The sequence below is a fragment of the Portunus trituberculatus genome, chromosome 28 (genome assembly GCF_017591435.1).
Source record: "Portunus trituberculatus isolate SZX2019 chromosome 28, ASM1759143v1, whole genome shotgun sequence".
Classification (NCBI taxonomy): Eukaryota; Metazoa; Arthropoda; class Malacostraca; order Decapoda; family Portunidae; genus Portunus; species Portunus trituberculatus.
In genome coordinates, this window is record NC_059282.1 from 5,001 (window position 1) to 20,356 (window position 15,356).

The 15,356-nt window shown below is 36.1% G+C and overlaps 1 protein-coding gene across 2 annotated transcripts in view; it reads left to right on the forward strand.

Annotated features, from left to right (window-relative positions):
• The first annotated feature begins 143 nt into the window (after positions 1–143).
• The window catches only part of LOC123510036, a 276,684-nt gene continuing 261,471 nt past the window's right edge, over positions 144–15,356 (forward strand). The window contains exon 1 of one of the 2 annotated variants that reach the window (XM_045264773.1): positions 144–286. In XM_045264773.1, the coding sequence (XP_045120708.1) occupies positions 201–286 (86 nt within the window). In that variant the 5' untranslated portion in view covers positions 144–200. The remainder of the gene's footprint in view (positions 287–15,356) is intronic. The other variant, XM_045264772.1, reaches the window with a different exon arrangement.

The window sequence follows — 15,356 nt, forward strand, 5'->3', positions numbered from 1 at the left end:
GTTAGAAAAAAAAATAAAGAAAAAAACGCCAAAAATTTGCTAAATTCTAAACAATGCCAAACAATAAATTTTCCTGTCAGACACTGTAAAATAATGCCAAAAATGCAGAATTTTCCGTAAAAAAACAAACAAACAAACTGGTAACCCTATTGTTTATCCGCAGGAAGAAGCGGCGGTTTCATCACTTCTACTCCTCTTAAATGTTGGTTACTTTCATCTCTACTATAAAAAAATACCTCGGTATCAGCACAAATGTGAGGGAAGCAACCAAAAGGCCACTAGAAGAGTAAGTTATAGTGAACGTCAGGCAGACACTATATAGGCAGAAAGCTTACCATCAACCACAGATTAATTCTGATTTTTCTTCAGTAAAATATGGACGCATGCGAAACAGAATCAGTAATTCACATCTATTTTCGTTGTCTTATTGGCAAGAAATTGTGCTCAGTATTTAGAACCCCAAAATATTTGCCTTAAGTTAGAATTAAAGCCATCAGGGTAAGGAAACTAGGAGGGTAGAGGATAGCAGAATACCGAGTAGGTCAGAGACTTTCTTTTTCACATTGTGGCCTATAGCGCCTGTAGGCATACTTGAAAAGTATATGTGGGAAGCGCTGTTAAGCTTCCACCCATTAGTGGCGCAGGCAATTTTATTTACAGTGGTACCCTAGGACTAGAACAAACATTCTATTTTCTGTGAATAGACATACCATACCACTCGCATTAGATATATGGGCACTAAACTAATAAAGTCTTCCCTCCAGTCAGACATGAGCATGATTATGAAAAATTATTAGGATTGGATTTTGATTATGGTCTGGAATACTTTTTTGGTACAGGTCAGAATAGGACCTCCTTTCTAATCATTAAAACAAGCATGCAAGATGATAAAGTACTTACAATACAACATGTCTGTAATGTTTTTAATGTGGGGACGGCTTTTGTAAGGCTATAGTAATTGAATGAATATTTCGGTGCCTGCAGAATCTAAGTCCACATTGATTTGGTTGGTTGTTACAGTTTCATACAATAAACTCTAGATGATTTGTTCTTAATATTTACAACATTTTCAGTTAGTACATGTGCATTGTTTGGCGAGTTTTCTCTCAAGTCCAGCAAGCTGCGGCGAGCTACGCTCCAGCCAGTGATTTCTAATATGGCGACAGAAAGATGTATGGAGATGTATGGATTGTGACCTTGGGTTATTTGCATTTGTTTTGAAATATAGTTAGGTTTGTTAAGGTTAGGTTAGGCTAGGTTTAGGTAAGGTTAGATTAGGTTTAGGTTTAGGTTAGGTTAGGTTTTGGTTATGTTAGGTTAGTAAATTTTCCTAATTTTGTTAAAAACAGCTGTTTTTGTCCTTAAATTTTTTTTTCGGATCGCCATATTTCGCCTCTTTTGGCTCTTCCCCCCATAAAACCCCCAATTACCCACAGTCCCCCAAGCTTGCTGGAGCAGGTGGGAGAGGTGGGACAGAGGTAAAGGAGGAGATCCTATTCTTGACTTTCACCACTACAGTATAGCCTTACAAAAGCCGTCCCCACATTAAAAACATCACAGTCATGTTATATAGTACCTAAGTCCTTTATCATCTTGCATGCTTGTTTTAATGATTAGAAAGAAGGTCTTATTCTTGACTTGTACCACTTTTTTGATTGTGATTAAATTATGATTACTTTTTCATTTTTCTGATTATGGTTTGGTTATGATTATTTGAGTTTTTAATTTTTTTTTCCTTATGAATTTTTTTTTCTTAATTTTTGTGCACGATTATGGTTAGATTATGCTTATAATCATTTTTCACTGTGATTATTTATAAAAATGCAATGATTGATTATTGTACAATGCCTAAATAGGTGGAAAATTTTATCTATGAGGTACGCTTTTACATATCTAACCATAGTAATATAGAATGCTGTTTAAATCACATACTAATTAATGGTGGAGTTTGAAGGAGTGCTAAGAGAACAAAAGATACTTATTACCTGGGAAATAAAGAAATTAATAAAAGGACAGATGAAAAGGCCCTGGGTGTAACTATTTCTAATACGTCATTTAAAAACATTTTAACAAGATTGCAGGGAAAACTTGTAATCTATTTAGATATATCAGAGCAGCATTTACATGTATTGATGAAGATATGAATTAAAAAAAGTTGATAACAAAAATTTTATGCCCACATTTGGAGTATGTAGCATTAGTGTGGTCACCAAATCTAGAAAAGGACATCAGGAAGCTAGAAAGAATCCAGAAAGCTGTAACAAAAATCCTTACATATCTAAGTGATTAGCTATAGTTATGAAGAGAGGGTGGAGAAACTGGGCTTAACTATGCTGGAGGAAAGGAGGAAGAGAGGTGATATGATAGCATTTTATAAGATACTGGAAGAGATAGAGGAGCTAGACAGAGATGATCTCATTAAACTTGATATAAGGAGCAGAAAAGGACAGGGGTGGAAACTGAAAATGAGTGATTGCAGAAGAGACATAAAGAAATACAACTTTCTTCATATATGTAAAAGACTTATGTATGGAACAAACTTGACGAAACGGTATGTGCAAAGACCATACAGAAATTTAAGCGAAATCTTGATAGAAATGGATTGGTGGGCAGGATCTAGCACGCAGGATTTTACAGTTTTGTATTTACTCATTTTTATAATTTCTCATCAACATGAGGTTTTGAACTTCATAAGAGAGTCCTAGGTAACTGTGCTCTTGACAATAATAATCCTAGCCTACTAATCTGTCACTGGCAATCTGACATTGCACACCTAACTCTGGTAGACATCAGTCGTTCAAAGGGATTTAATTTATGGAGTACATCTGTGACCTTATATTCATAACATTTTACTTAAAAAGATAAAGTAAATAAGTAAAGAACAACACACATCCAGCATTGAACCTCAGGTAGTACGTGCGAATAACTGATTTCCCCTTATGGTCTTGAAGTGACTTACAAATTCTGCTTAGTGAGATTTAGCAAATGATGTGTCATCCTTACAAGATGTCTTACTTTTATGCTATATGCTAGAGTGCTTATGGCACCAAACACATACATTATACATAATTAACTTATTTTTTCACCAATGTAACAACAAAGACAAAATTATGATACTAACAAAAAGAATAACAAAATAAAGGTATTAAGAAGACTGTCTTCTGCGCTGTGGTAATCTAACTAACGGTTTGGATTCTACATATGGAGGTAGATGGTTCTGGATGGCGCCATGCTCCAGCATGACACTCAGGAACTCACTTTCATCCTGTTATCCTTGAGACAGTGGGAAGTGGACAGCCTTCGCCTCTGTCCTGGTATTTTTGAAATGGCTGTGACAACTACACAACCTTCATGTATGAGGTGAAGGCAGTGGTGGTGTGCAGGCACAGTGGGGGCATGTGGTGGAGCTCCATTGTTGGGCTGCGGGTTGAGGCAGTGAACCACCCATGCAGTTGTAGGCAGCTAATTGAAGCCTTGCCTATAGGTGTGCTATGATCTTCCTAACTAGTAATAAAATCATTTTATCTTCAGCTTTCATACCTTTAACAAGCAATCCTTCCCCATCACTGGTTTACACACAACTGGGAGTGCTTAACATGCATATCTCTATTCTAAAAGACAGGGACAAATGTCTTGAAACCTCCCTCTTAAAAGAAGTTAAGTTGAAGGAAGGTGGAAATGCAGAAGCAGGCAGGGAGTTTCAGAGTTTACCAGTGATAGGTATGAATGATGGAGAATACTGGTTAGTTCTTCTATTAGAGTGTTAGACAGAATAGGGATGAGAGGAAGAAGAAAGCCTTGTGCAGCGAGGCCACAGGAGGTGGGGAAGCATGCAATTAACAAGATCAGTAGAGCAGTTAGCATGAAAATAGTGATAGAAAATAGAAAGATGCAATTATTCGGTGGTGAGAAAGAGGCTGAAGACAATCAGTCAGAGAAGGGGAGTTGATGAGACAAAAAGCTTTTGATTCCTCCCTATCTAATAAAACTGTATGAGTGGATCTCCCCCAAACATGCAAAGAGTACTCCTTACAAGGATTGATAAGGCCCTTGTACAGAGTTAGCAGTTGGAGGGGCGAGAAAAACTGGCGGAGACGCCTCAGAAAGCTTAAGTTTATAGAAGCTAAAACGTTTTAGCAGGAGATGAGATGTGAAGTTTCCAGTTAAGATTATAAGTAAAGGACAGACCGAGGCTATTCATTGTGGAAGAGGGAGACAGTTGAATGTCATTGAAGAAGAGGGGATAATTGTCTGAAATGTTGCGTCAAGTTGATAGATGGAGGAAATGAGTTTTTAAGCCTTTGAACTCTACTAAGTTTTCTCGGCCCCAATCTGAAATCTTAGAAAGATCAGAAATCAGGCGTTCTGTAGCATCCCTGCATGATTTGTTGACTTCCTAAAGGGCTAGTCGTTTCTGTTGCCCCATGTGGAAAACTGTATTTTCCAATATCCTTCACACACTGCCTCTTCCTAATCTTTGCATGTCCTCTTGTCCTTCTGGCTTCTTCTGTCACCAGCACCAGGTCTACCTTGTTTATCTTTTCAGTGCCATTTACTATTTTATACATTTTTATTAAATCTCCTAGTTCTCGTTTATCTTGTAAGGTTGGCAGTTTCATTTCCTTCAACCTTTCTTCATATGTTAAGTCCTTTAGTTCCAGCACCAGTTTTGTAGTGTAGACCGGGGTAAATACGGGCTACTTTTTACATCTTTTATTATAAAATCTACGCAAATCAGCCAAATCAATTGAAAATTTTTGTGAAGGTACCTTACTATGTGATACATACTCCCTGAAAGAAAATACGTAATAATTTTGATTATCATTATAGAATGTTTTTCAGTATCTATGTATTTTCAGTATCTATGTCTTTCTCTCTCTCTCTCTCTCTCTCTCTCTCTCTCTCTCTCTCTCTCTCTCTCTCTCTCTCTCTCTCTCTCTCTCTCTCGAATATGTTTTTAGAATTTTTATAGTTCTTATAGGCCACATCCACACTTCAAATCTGATAAGGTGTTGTGCCCACAAGTTTTATGGGCCCACAAAACATAATTTACATCAACAGAGTCATCAGCATTATCCCTTTTCGGCCTGTCATATGTGTAATTTGGTTTTCTTTCCAAAAACTTCATTTTCAAGAACTCTTTGCCACACATAATCACAAACCCAATATATGCTTTTCCATAATCCATCCCCTAGTAGCCATTTTTGTTCTATTTTTCTCTTTTTCTTTATTCCACTGTACTTCCAAGTATTAAACATTGCAACACCTTTAATTTCTTCATTTTTGTCCGTGTCCTCCATACAGGGGATCCTCGCAATTCGACAGGGTTAGGGCGGTCTTTCATCGATCAAATCAGTGATAATTCGAATCATGAAGCATTTTTTCTCATAGGATACTTAAGAATTAGGGGGGATAGGGACCAACGTTGCTCCAGCCTAGACCCCCTAAAATATCACTATAACCTTGAAAACACTAACCTAGATTAAATCAGTACTTCATTCATATCTAACTTTTTTTTTATTAAACACGTTAGGGTGCTGTACAGTACATTTTTGGAAATTAAAACACTGGCAGCGGTCTTGTGGTACTTGTCCCTGTTCTTCCAAATTATTGATATTGTTGATCTAGGGACACCCATTTGCAGTCCAACGACACTGTGAACTATACTTGCCTCACACTTTCTTATAAGGTCAAGCTTATCTTTGAAAGGCAGGAGGTTGTGGTTCTTAGGGCTAGGGAACGCTGGCTGGGCAAGAGTGATGCAGATTAAGTGACGCACAGGCTGCAAGGCTGCCACTCTAAATTTTCATTTCCCCCTACCACTCGCGTGCATTTCCTCCTACTTTCACCTACCACTTGTGCACATTTTCCCCTATTTTCACCTACGCCAATCCTCAAATTCCTTTTTGTACATACATATATTAGTGTCGATCGGGGTAATTTGGACCAGGTTTTGACAAACTTTGATACTGTTCCCACATTTGTAAAGATAAACTTACAATAATGCTATGTAAACATAAGCAAGTTATTACCTTTAAATCACTAAAAAAAAAAAAAAAAAATCATTCATAGCAGATTCTTCAGCTTTGAAGTAATAAGTGTGGTTCACAGTTATTAAAAAATGGGTAATGTGAACCCCACCGGGTAAACTGAACCACCCATGGGGTAATTTGAACCACCCTTTATAAATGCCAAAAAAAAAAAATAAATAAATAAAAAAAAAAAAAATAAAATGAATAAAAAAAAAATGAATATAATTACTCAAAAAAATAAAAAGTTTTATTTTATAAACATTGAGCCTTTCACATTCAAAATAACAAAATCAATGGCAAGAAACAATGTTGAACAAAAAATTGTTACTCATAGACTACATAGCCTACTCATTTACTTGGCCACTTTAGCCAATGTTTTGGTGGAACACTTGAAGTTATTGTGTTCAGTAAGGAGATTATTTATTCTGAATGTGAAAGGTACTGGAGTTAATCCAAAACCCCATTTAGCCATTATTGTTAAGCACTGAGCTAACTCCACTTCACATTCCTGAGGGAGGTTGTGAGGATGACCAACAAGAAGACACTAGGCTAGTGTCTTCATTTACAGTTTCAGTGAGGGTGTTCTTATTGTGTGCCAAGTGTCTTAAAGGGTTGCTTTACTGATTTTGTACTCTTTAGCAGCCTTGTTTATTGAGTGTGATTTCCTGTTCACTGCTCTCATGGTGTCTCTGAGTCTATCACATCTTTCTGGGTCCTCAGCAGTCTTTCTTTTGTAAGTTCTAGTCATTGTTATTGATTATTTTCATCCTAAAAAGAAAGGAAAAAAAAATAATCATCACTGTGCTTAGCTATGCTGTACCTTGTTTTTTCTCAGCTGATCCTTTATAAGGTCCCTATGAAGTGATACATAAGCATATAATAAGCAGATTATATGCATCTATATTACTAATGGGCACTCCTAGCAGACGAAAGAGGATCAGCTGAGTAAAAACAGGGTATAGGCTCAGGGTGTCAAAAGACTGGTCACGTTAATTTTCCTTCCCATTCTGCAGGCTAGCAAGCAACAGGGAGCTGATTTTTTGTATAAAAATACTGCTCAATAGTTTCCACATTAATTTTTTTATAGATTATTGAGCTCGCTATCACTCGCTAGCCTGTAGAGAGAGTGTGAGCGGACAATTCCTAGCTTTTTGATGTCCTTTATAAGCTTATAGTCTTCATTAAAAATTTCCCTAAATTACCCTAATCATCCTAATAATCATTATTGGGTATATAATGAGTCTAAGCAATCCCCTTTATAAGCCAAAGATGGCACAGGGCAAAATATTAATGCATATTCTCAAAATATAAACAATTGCACACTAAAAATTACCAGTTCGATTTCCCCCTGCCGCATTTTCCTTGCCGGGATATATGAAACCAAAAAGTGAGCGTTAATTGTGAGAAAATGAAGCTAAATAAAGTATTGCTGATGAAATCATGTTAAAGTAGAGGTAAAACACTCTATAATCACGTATTTGACCGTGTCTGACCGCCACAACAAAGTTCGCCAAAACAGCTGATTTGGTAAACAAACTTTGTCACCCTCTTTTTTTGGCTATGATATGGTGCTTTCAGTCATATAATTGTAATTTCTTTCCTGTATCAATTTTTTTTTTTTTTATCAAACCTGCACAAGAAATGTGAACATAGTTACTTTCTGTCTTGAAATGCTCAAAACTTCAAAAAGAAATTTATATATGAATTTATTGTAAATATGAATTGAGGCAGTCCGAATTGTACCGGTTCGTTGGACTGTCTGATTTCCCCCGGTCGACACTATTGTGTGAAAATAAACGTATTTATACATTTTGCAGTTTTATTCTTTTACTACAAAAGAAATATAAAAACTTTCTGGTATCGAAAAATGAACTTTTCTTTGATATATTATCATGTCAGACTGGACGATGTGCATGGGAATAAGTGATCGACTCTCGTCCTAATAGAGCGCCTCGCCACATTGCACTATATTCCCACATGTTGCGTCAGATATATGTATATATATATATATATATATATATATATATATATATATATATATATATATATATATATATATATATATGTACATATACAGTAGGTCCTTACTATACGGTAGTTCTTTATCCGGTAAATTCACGGTTACGGTATTTGGAAATTACTACCCTCGATTCGATATGCAGTAAGAAAAATTCACTGATACGGTATCCGCTCATGTCATCCAAGAGGGCCCAGCGCGAGGGAGCAGGGGTGATGACGTCATCCACACCACACCTCCCCGCCACTCACAGTATTGACTTTAATTAACTTGACCACCCTTGGAACCTATTATCTCTTCCCCTTCCCCCCCTTTTTTAACTGCATTACATATTACTTAAACGCATTACTAATTAGATGAATAAATGGAATATCAAAGGGTTTATTTTAAGCACAAATATATTCTTAGTAATCATGGCAAACATTTAAAGCCTACTACCAGTGGCGAACCATGCAGCAACTGATAAAGGCAAGCCCACTATCATTGAATGGTGGAAGTAGTATAACATCAAGCACGCCTTAGATAATATCAAGTCATCTTGGGACGAAGTACAGACGTCTACCATGAACTTGGCGTGGAATAAAGTATGACCAGAATGCGCGCATGACTTCCCAGGCTTTGCTGAAGATGACATCGGTACGATCAGAAATGGCATAATAAATCTGTCTCATAGGGCTGGCTTCGATGAAGTTGACAGTGATGATGTTCAAGATCTTTTGGAAAGCCATGCTGAATCTCTCTCAAATGATGAACTTATAGAGCTAGACAAGGCATCATTGGAGGCAGAAAAAGAGGGAAACGAGGAAGAACCTGTGCGTGGCCTGGACATCAAAACTCTTAGAGAATGTTTCGGTGGTATCGAAAAAGCTCTGAAAACTCTGAACTCTGAAGGAACAGCACCCAAATTCTGTCAGGAGTACCAAAGTGGCTCATGACGTAGAGAAAAGTGTCAAGATTTATCAAGAAATCTATAATGAAAAAACAAGAAAAACTAAATAGTCCTCTATCTACTTGTTCTTCAAGCCAGTCAGACATGCCGCCCTTGTCACACCTGGCAACCCTGCTACAGCTGGCCCTTCCTCAATATTCTCTTTCTTCAAATCATTGAAACGTGCCAACCCTGCTACAGCTGGCCCTTCTACATCTCCTTCTGACAGTGCAGACGACGATGTCTTATCCTTGTCTGCCCACTCAGGGGAAGATAAGTAAGGGCTGAAATCCCTACTGTTCTTTAGCCTCTGGAAGGACATCATCTGATAGAATACATGGCGATTGAATGGTAAATTAAAAACATTTTTTGTTTATTTCTTTTGTGCAGTACTTTACTTTTTTATATATTTTTTAATTATTATTTTCATGTATTTTTATTTTTGTAGGGGTGACTTTTGACTTGCTGGAACGCATTCCCTATTATTACATGTTGTAATGGGTTCTATCATAAATTGATATGATGTAAGGTTTTCAGGAACGCATTTTACTGTATAATGAGGACTTACTGTATATATATATATATATATATATATATATATATATATATATATATATATATATATATATATATATATATATATATATATATATATATATATATATATATATATATATATATATATATATATATATATATATATATATATATATATATATATATATATATATATATATATATATATATATATATATATATATATATATATATATATATATATATATATATATATATATATATATATATATATATATATATATATATATATATATATATAAGGTTTCGGTTTACGCCAGAGTTACGTTCCTGAAACATGACTTAAGTTGATTTTGTACGTAACTCGAGTTTCCGTACATTTCAAAGCATATTATCGAGTTTTCAACCAATCATTGTTTATGGTCATTCAGGTAAGTTAAAGGTTATATTGTTATATTATTTATAACTATGTAGGAATATGAAACACAAGCTTGTTTTTGTTGTTGATTAGGGCCACGAACGCGAAGGAATGCAGGTTGCCGAGAGGGGTGGACGCCTGAGGCCGCCAGGGGGTGACGCCCAGGGCGGACAGCTGGGAGCGTAGTGCAGTGTGGTGGGAGTAGAAGCGTGGGCAGCGGAGCAGGAAATGCAATAGGAAAGGGCAATAGGGATCAGGAGACAGGCACAGACGGTGCAAGTGAGCTGCGAGTGTTGTGTGGCCCAGGCGAAGGCTCCGGGAGTTGTTATTGTTGTGATGGTGGGTGCGCGAGCCCTCAAGGTCGTCAACCTCCCCGTTGTCATGGTAACGGGCTTCCCATTTTCTTCTTCCCTCCCTCACACACAGCTGCTGCCTCAATCGCTCACTCATTCCATTTTCCTTTTCTTAGCATCACTGCTGTCACTAAGGCGGCCAATACTGACCCCTGTGGCACTCCGCTGTCTACTGTTCTCTACTTGGACTTCATATCTTTAACTATCGTCCTTATTTCTCTCCCCCTTAAATAATTCTTCATCCATCTCAATGTGCTTCCTTTTAAGCCACCCTTCTCCTCTAACTTCCATAGTAATCTTTCATGTGGCACTTTATAAAACGCCTTTTTTAGATCTAAATAAATACAGTCAACCCACCCCTCTCTCTCTTGTACTTTACCAACTATTCTAGAGTAGAAACTCAATAAATTTGTTACACATGACTGACCTTTTCTAAAACCAAATTGGCTATTTGATAATATTTTGTTGTCTTCAAGAAACTCAATCCATTGCTTCTTTATTACTTTTTCACACATCTTGCATATTACACTAGTTAGTGATACCGGTCTGTAATTTAAAGGTTCTTCCTTCCTTCCGCTCTTATATATGGGAACCACCTCAGCTCTTTTCCACTCCACTGGCACTGTTCCATTTTCAATTGAGCATTTTATGATGTTGTATATTGGACTTGCTAGTTCTTCCCTACATTCTTTCAGTATTCTGCCTGAGACTTCATCCGGTCCCATTGCCTTTTCCTCATCTAGTTCCGTCATCAACTTTTTTATTTCAAGCTTGGTTACTTTAATCTCTTTCATATAGACAGTCTCTCTATTACCCTGTGGTCTTTCAAATTTGGATTCCTTAGTAAAGACCTCATGAAATTTACTATTTAACAGTTCTGCCATACTTTTGGGTCTTCCACCATTCCGTTTTCTCCTTTTAACCTTTCTATTGTTTCTTTTTGTCTTATTTTTCCATTTATGAATCTGTAGAACAATTTTGGTTGTTCCTTACATTTTTCGACAATGTCCTTTTCATAGTTCTTTTCTTCTTCCTTTCTCACCTTAGCATATTCATTTCTTGCTGTTTTGAAGTTTTCCTTATTTTCTGGATTTCTGTTTCTTCTCCACCTTTTCCATGCTCCATCTCGTTTCTCCTTTGCCCTAGCACATCTTGCATTAAACCAATCTTTCTTTCCTTCTTCTTTAGGTCTATATTTCGGGACATATTCCTGACCCCAGTTTTGTATATTTCCAAAAATAAGTTATATTTCTCTTGAACCGTTAATGAGTTTTCCATCTCCTCCCAGTTTACGTTTTAAAATAGTTCTTGAGATTCTCAATATCAGCCTTTCTGTAATTTAATCGGTCTCCTTTGTATGATTCATCTCTATCTTCCTTTCCTTCTTCTATATCCATTTCTAATATTACATGGTCACTCTTTCCCAATGGGCACTTATATCTTATATCATCGTTAATTGGTATATCCCTTGTAAAAACTAGGTCTAATCTTGCCGGCTCATCGTTTCCTCTGAATCTTGTGTTTTCCTTTACTCTTTGGACCATCAAATTATCTATCATTAGGTTCAGGAATCTATCTCCCAGGCATCTTCCCCATACCACTTTCATAATTTTCCCAGTCTACCTCCTTACAGTTGAAATCTCCTTCCAATATCACTTTTCTCCTTTCCTTAATGATTCTTGTAAGACTCCTTATTGTGTCATCTATCATGTCTCTATATTCTTGGTTAGTCCATGAGTTTGTTTTGGTGGCACATATGTTCCAATGATTGTTAACTCCTTTTATTAATATGTATCTTAACATACAGTATTTCTGATTTTCCTTCCCCAAACTCCACTTGATTTACCACTATCTCCTTCCTTAACATCATCATGACTCCTCCTCCTCCTTTACCCACTCTCTCTCCTCCATATATTATACCTTTTATCTATGTCTATTTTATTGCCTCATTTAACTTTGTTTCCACCAGGCATACAATATCTGGTTCTTCTTTCTTTATGTAATCTCTTAATTCTAATTTACTAGATAAAATCCCATCTATGTTTGTATACATCATTTTAATCTCTTGTTCTTATCATTTTTAGTTAAACTTGCTCCATTTTTCTCTTCTTTCTCTTTTATATACCATTTCCTTATCCTGTCTCCTATAATTCTCCAAAAAAATGCCTTCTTCTCCTCCTCTGACCTTTCATTATTTTTTTCTCTTGCTTCTGCCACCAGTTCATTGTGTCTCTTCCTTTCCTCCTCGTTTCTATTTTTCTTTATATATATATCTTTGCAACCTTCTGTTTCTCTGAGTTTTGTTTTTCTATATAGTACTTCTTCTGCTGCTGCTTGTGATTTTAGTAATATCTTAATTGGTCTCACTGTTCCTTCTTGATATGGTCCCATTCTATGGATTTCTTCTACTTCCTCTTCTAAGTTCTGTCTATCCTCATTATTCAGATGTTTTAGTAGGTCTTTTACTGATTTCATTTCATCTTTTCCTTCTTGGTCTATATTTAACATTTTTTCTTTCAGTCCAAAAATAATTACACTTTTTTTCTGCAATTTCTCTTACTAAATTTTCTTTTTCTTGAGGACTCCTATCATTTTGCTTGTCATATTTTCATCTCTTTCTTTTAACTGTTCTTGAAATACTTCTTGAAATGATCATATTGTCGTATTCCCTTAATGTCCAAGAATTTGTTTTAGGAGGTACATAGGTCACCATGATTATTAATTCTTTTCCATCGCTTTTTATCCTTATGCTTATCACTTCTGCATTGTTCTTCCCATACCAAACCTTATCCACATTTATTTATTTCTTCGTCATAATCATAACTCCTCCTCCACCTTTATTCTCTCTATCCTTTCTCCATATATTATATTTATTATCCAAATTTACCTTTGTTTTTTCATGCAATTTTGTCTCAGTCAAACACACTATATCAGGCTTCTCCACCATCATATAGTCTTGCAATTCCAATCTACTTGACAGTATCCCATCTATATTAGTATACATTACGGTCCACCCACAGCTCCCTCTAGGGGTTTCTCCACATTCCTTCTTTCCACATACCACTTTCTGACTCTCCTATAACTTTCCAAAAAAACTTTTCTCTTTCCTCCTCAGACCGCTCATCATTTTTCCTTCTCGCCACTTCCAACAATTCCTTATATCTTCTCTCTTCCTCATTTCTATTCTTTCTCACAAACACCTCTTTACAACCTTCTATCTCTCTTAACTTTGATGTTCTATATAGGATATCCTCCGCAGATTGTTGTGACTTCAGTACTACTTTAATCGGTCTGCTCACTCCCTATTTATACGGACCCAGTCTATGGATCTCTTCCACTTCTTTTGTAGGTCTTTTTTTCATCATCATTTAGATTTTTAACAGATCTCTTACCGTTTTTAATTTTCCTTAATTCTCTTAGGCTTATATGTTATATTTTGTTCTTTCATCCCAAATATTAACACACTCTTCTTCTTTTCTGCTATTTCCCTTATCAATGTCTTCTTATTCTTCATTACATTAACCAGTTCCTTGGACCTTTCTTTTTTGTCTTCCTTCAACTGATCTTTAATTATTTCTTGTAATCCAACCATCTCTGCTTCCCTCGACTCAGTCCATTGTGTTTTCTTCAGTTCCCATTCCCTTTCAAACCTTTCATTCTGCTCACTAATCATTTCCTTTTATCATTTTTAGTTAAACTTGTTCCACTTTTTTCTCTTCCTTCTTGTTTATATACCATTTCCTTATCCTGTCTCCTAGAATTTTCCAAAAAAATGCCTTCTTCTCCTCTTCTGACCTTTCATTATTCTTTTCCCTTACTGCTGCTGCCAGTTCATTGTATCTCTTCCTTTCCTCCTCATTTCTATTTTTCTTTATATAGATATCCTTGCAGCCTTCTGTTTCTCTAAGTTTTGTTGTTCTATATAATATTTCTTCTGTTGCTGCTTGTGATTTTAGTACTATTTTAATTGGTCTCGTTTTCTTCTTGATATGGTCCCATTCTGTTTATTTCTTCTACTTCTTCCAAGTTCTGCCTATCTTCGTTTAGATTCTTCAGTAGGTCCTTGACTAATTTCATTTCTTCTTTTTCTCTTTTTGGTCTATATTTTATATTTTTTTCTTTTATTCCAAATACGACTACACTCTTCTTTTTTTCTGCAATTTCTCTAACTAAATTTTCTTTTGTCTTGAGGACTCCTATCATTTTGCTTGTCATATTTTCTTCTTTTTCTTTAAGTTGTTCTTGAATCACCTCCTGAAAATCAGCCTTATCTTTCTTATCTTGGACTCTCCATGCTTGTACTTCTTTTTTAATCACGTTCTGTACTCTTTCCTCTTCCTTGTTTACTAGATCTTTCAGCTTCTCTTTTTCTTTCTCAGCTTTACCGAGTCCTTCTTCCATCTGCTTTTTGTAGTTAGCTATTTCTTTTATTAGTTCTTCGTTTTCCGCTCTTAGCCTAGCTTGATTTTCTTCCACTTTTTTTTTTATTCTTTCTCTCAGTTTTATAAACTCTTTATCCTGTTCTTCATTCTCTTTCATTTCCATCTTCTCCTTTATCAGTTTATCTAGTTTATATTCAATATTTGACACTCTTTTTAGTAGTGAAGTAGTCGTTGTATCAAACCCTTCGAATCCAGGGTCACCCACATCAGCATAGTGATCATCAGCTTTTCTACCTTCTCCAATCTCACGTCTGCATTTTGATGGTATCTCTTTTTCGCTCATCATTCCTTAATAATTGATTACATGAAGAAAAATGAGACCACACTACCTGCCCAGGCCACTGTAAAAACTGTACAACCAGTATGTAGTGAAGATCAGCTGCTTGTCAACGGCGCCAGTGTCCTTCCTCTGTGTCTTCTGTGTGTGTGTGTATTTACCTAGTTGTATTTACCTAGTTGTAGTTTTACAGGGCCTGGGCTTTATGCTCGTGTGGTCCCGTCTCCATATCTACACTTATCCAATCTAAATTTTTTAACCAATCTAAATTTTTTAACATCTCTCAGACATCGTCCCTTCCTTAGTTTCTTACTATGCGATCTTGTGCTTCTAAAGTCATATTCTTCTCTCA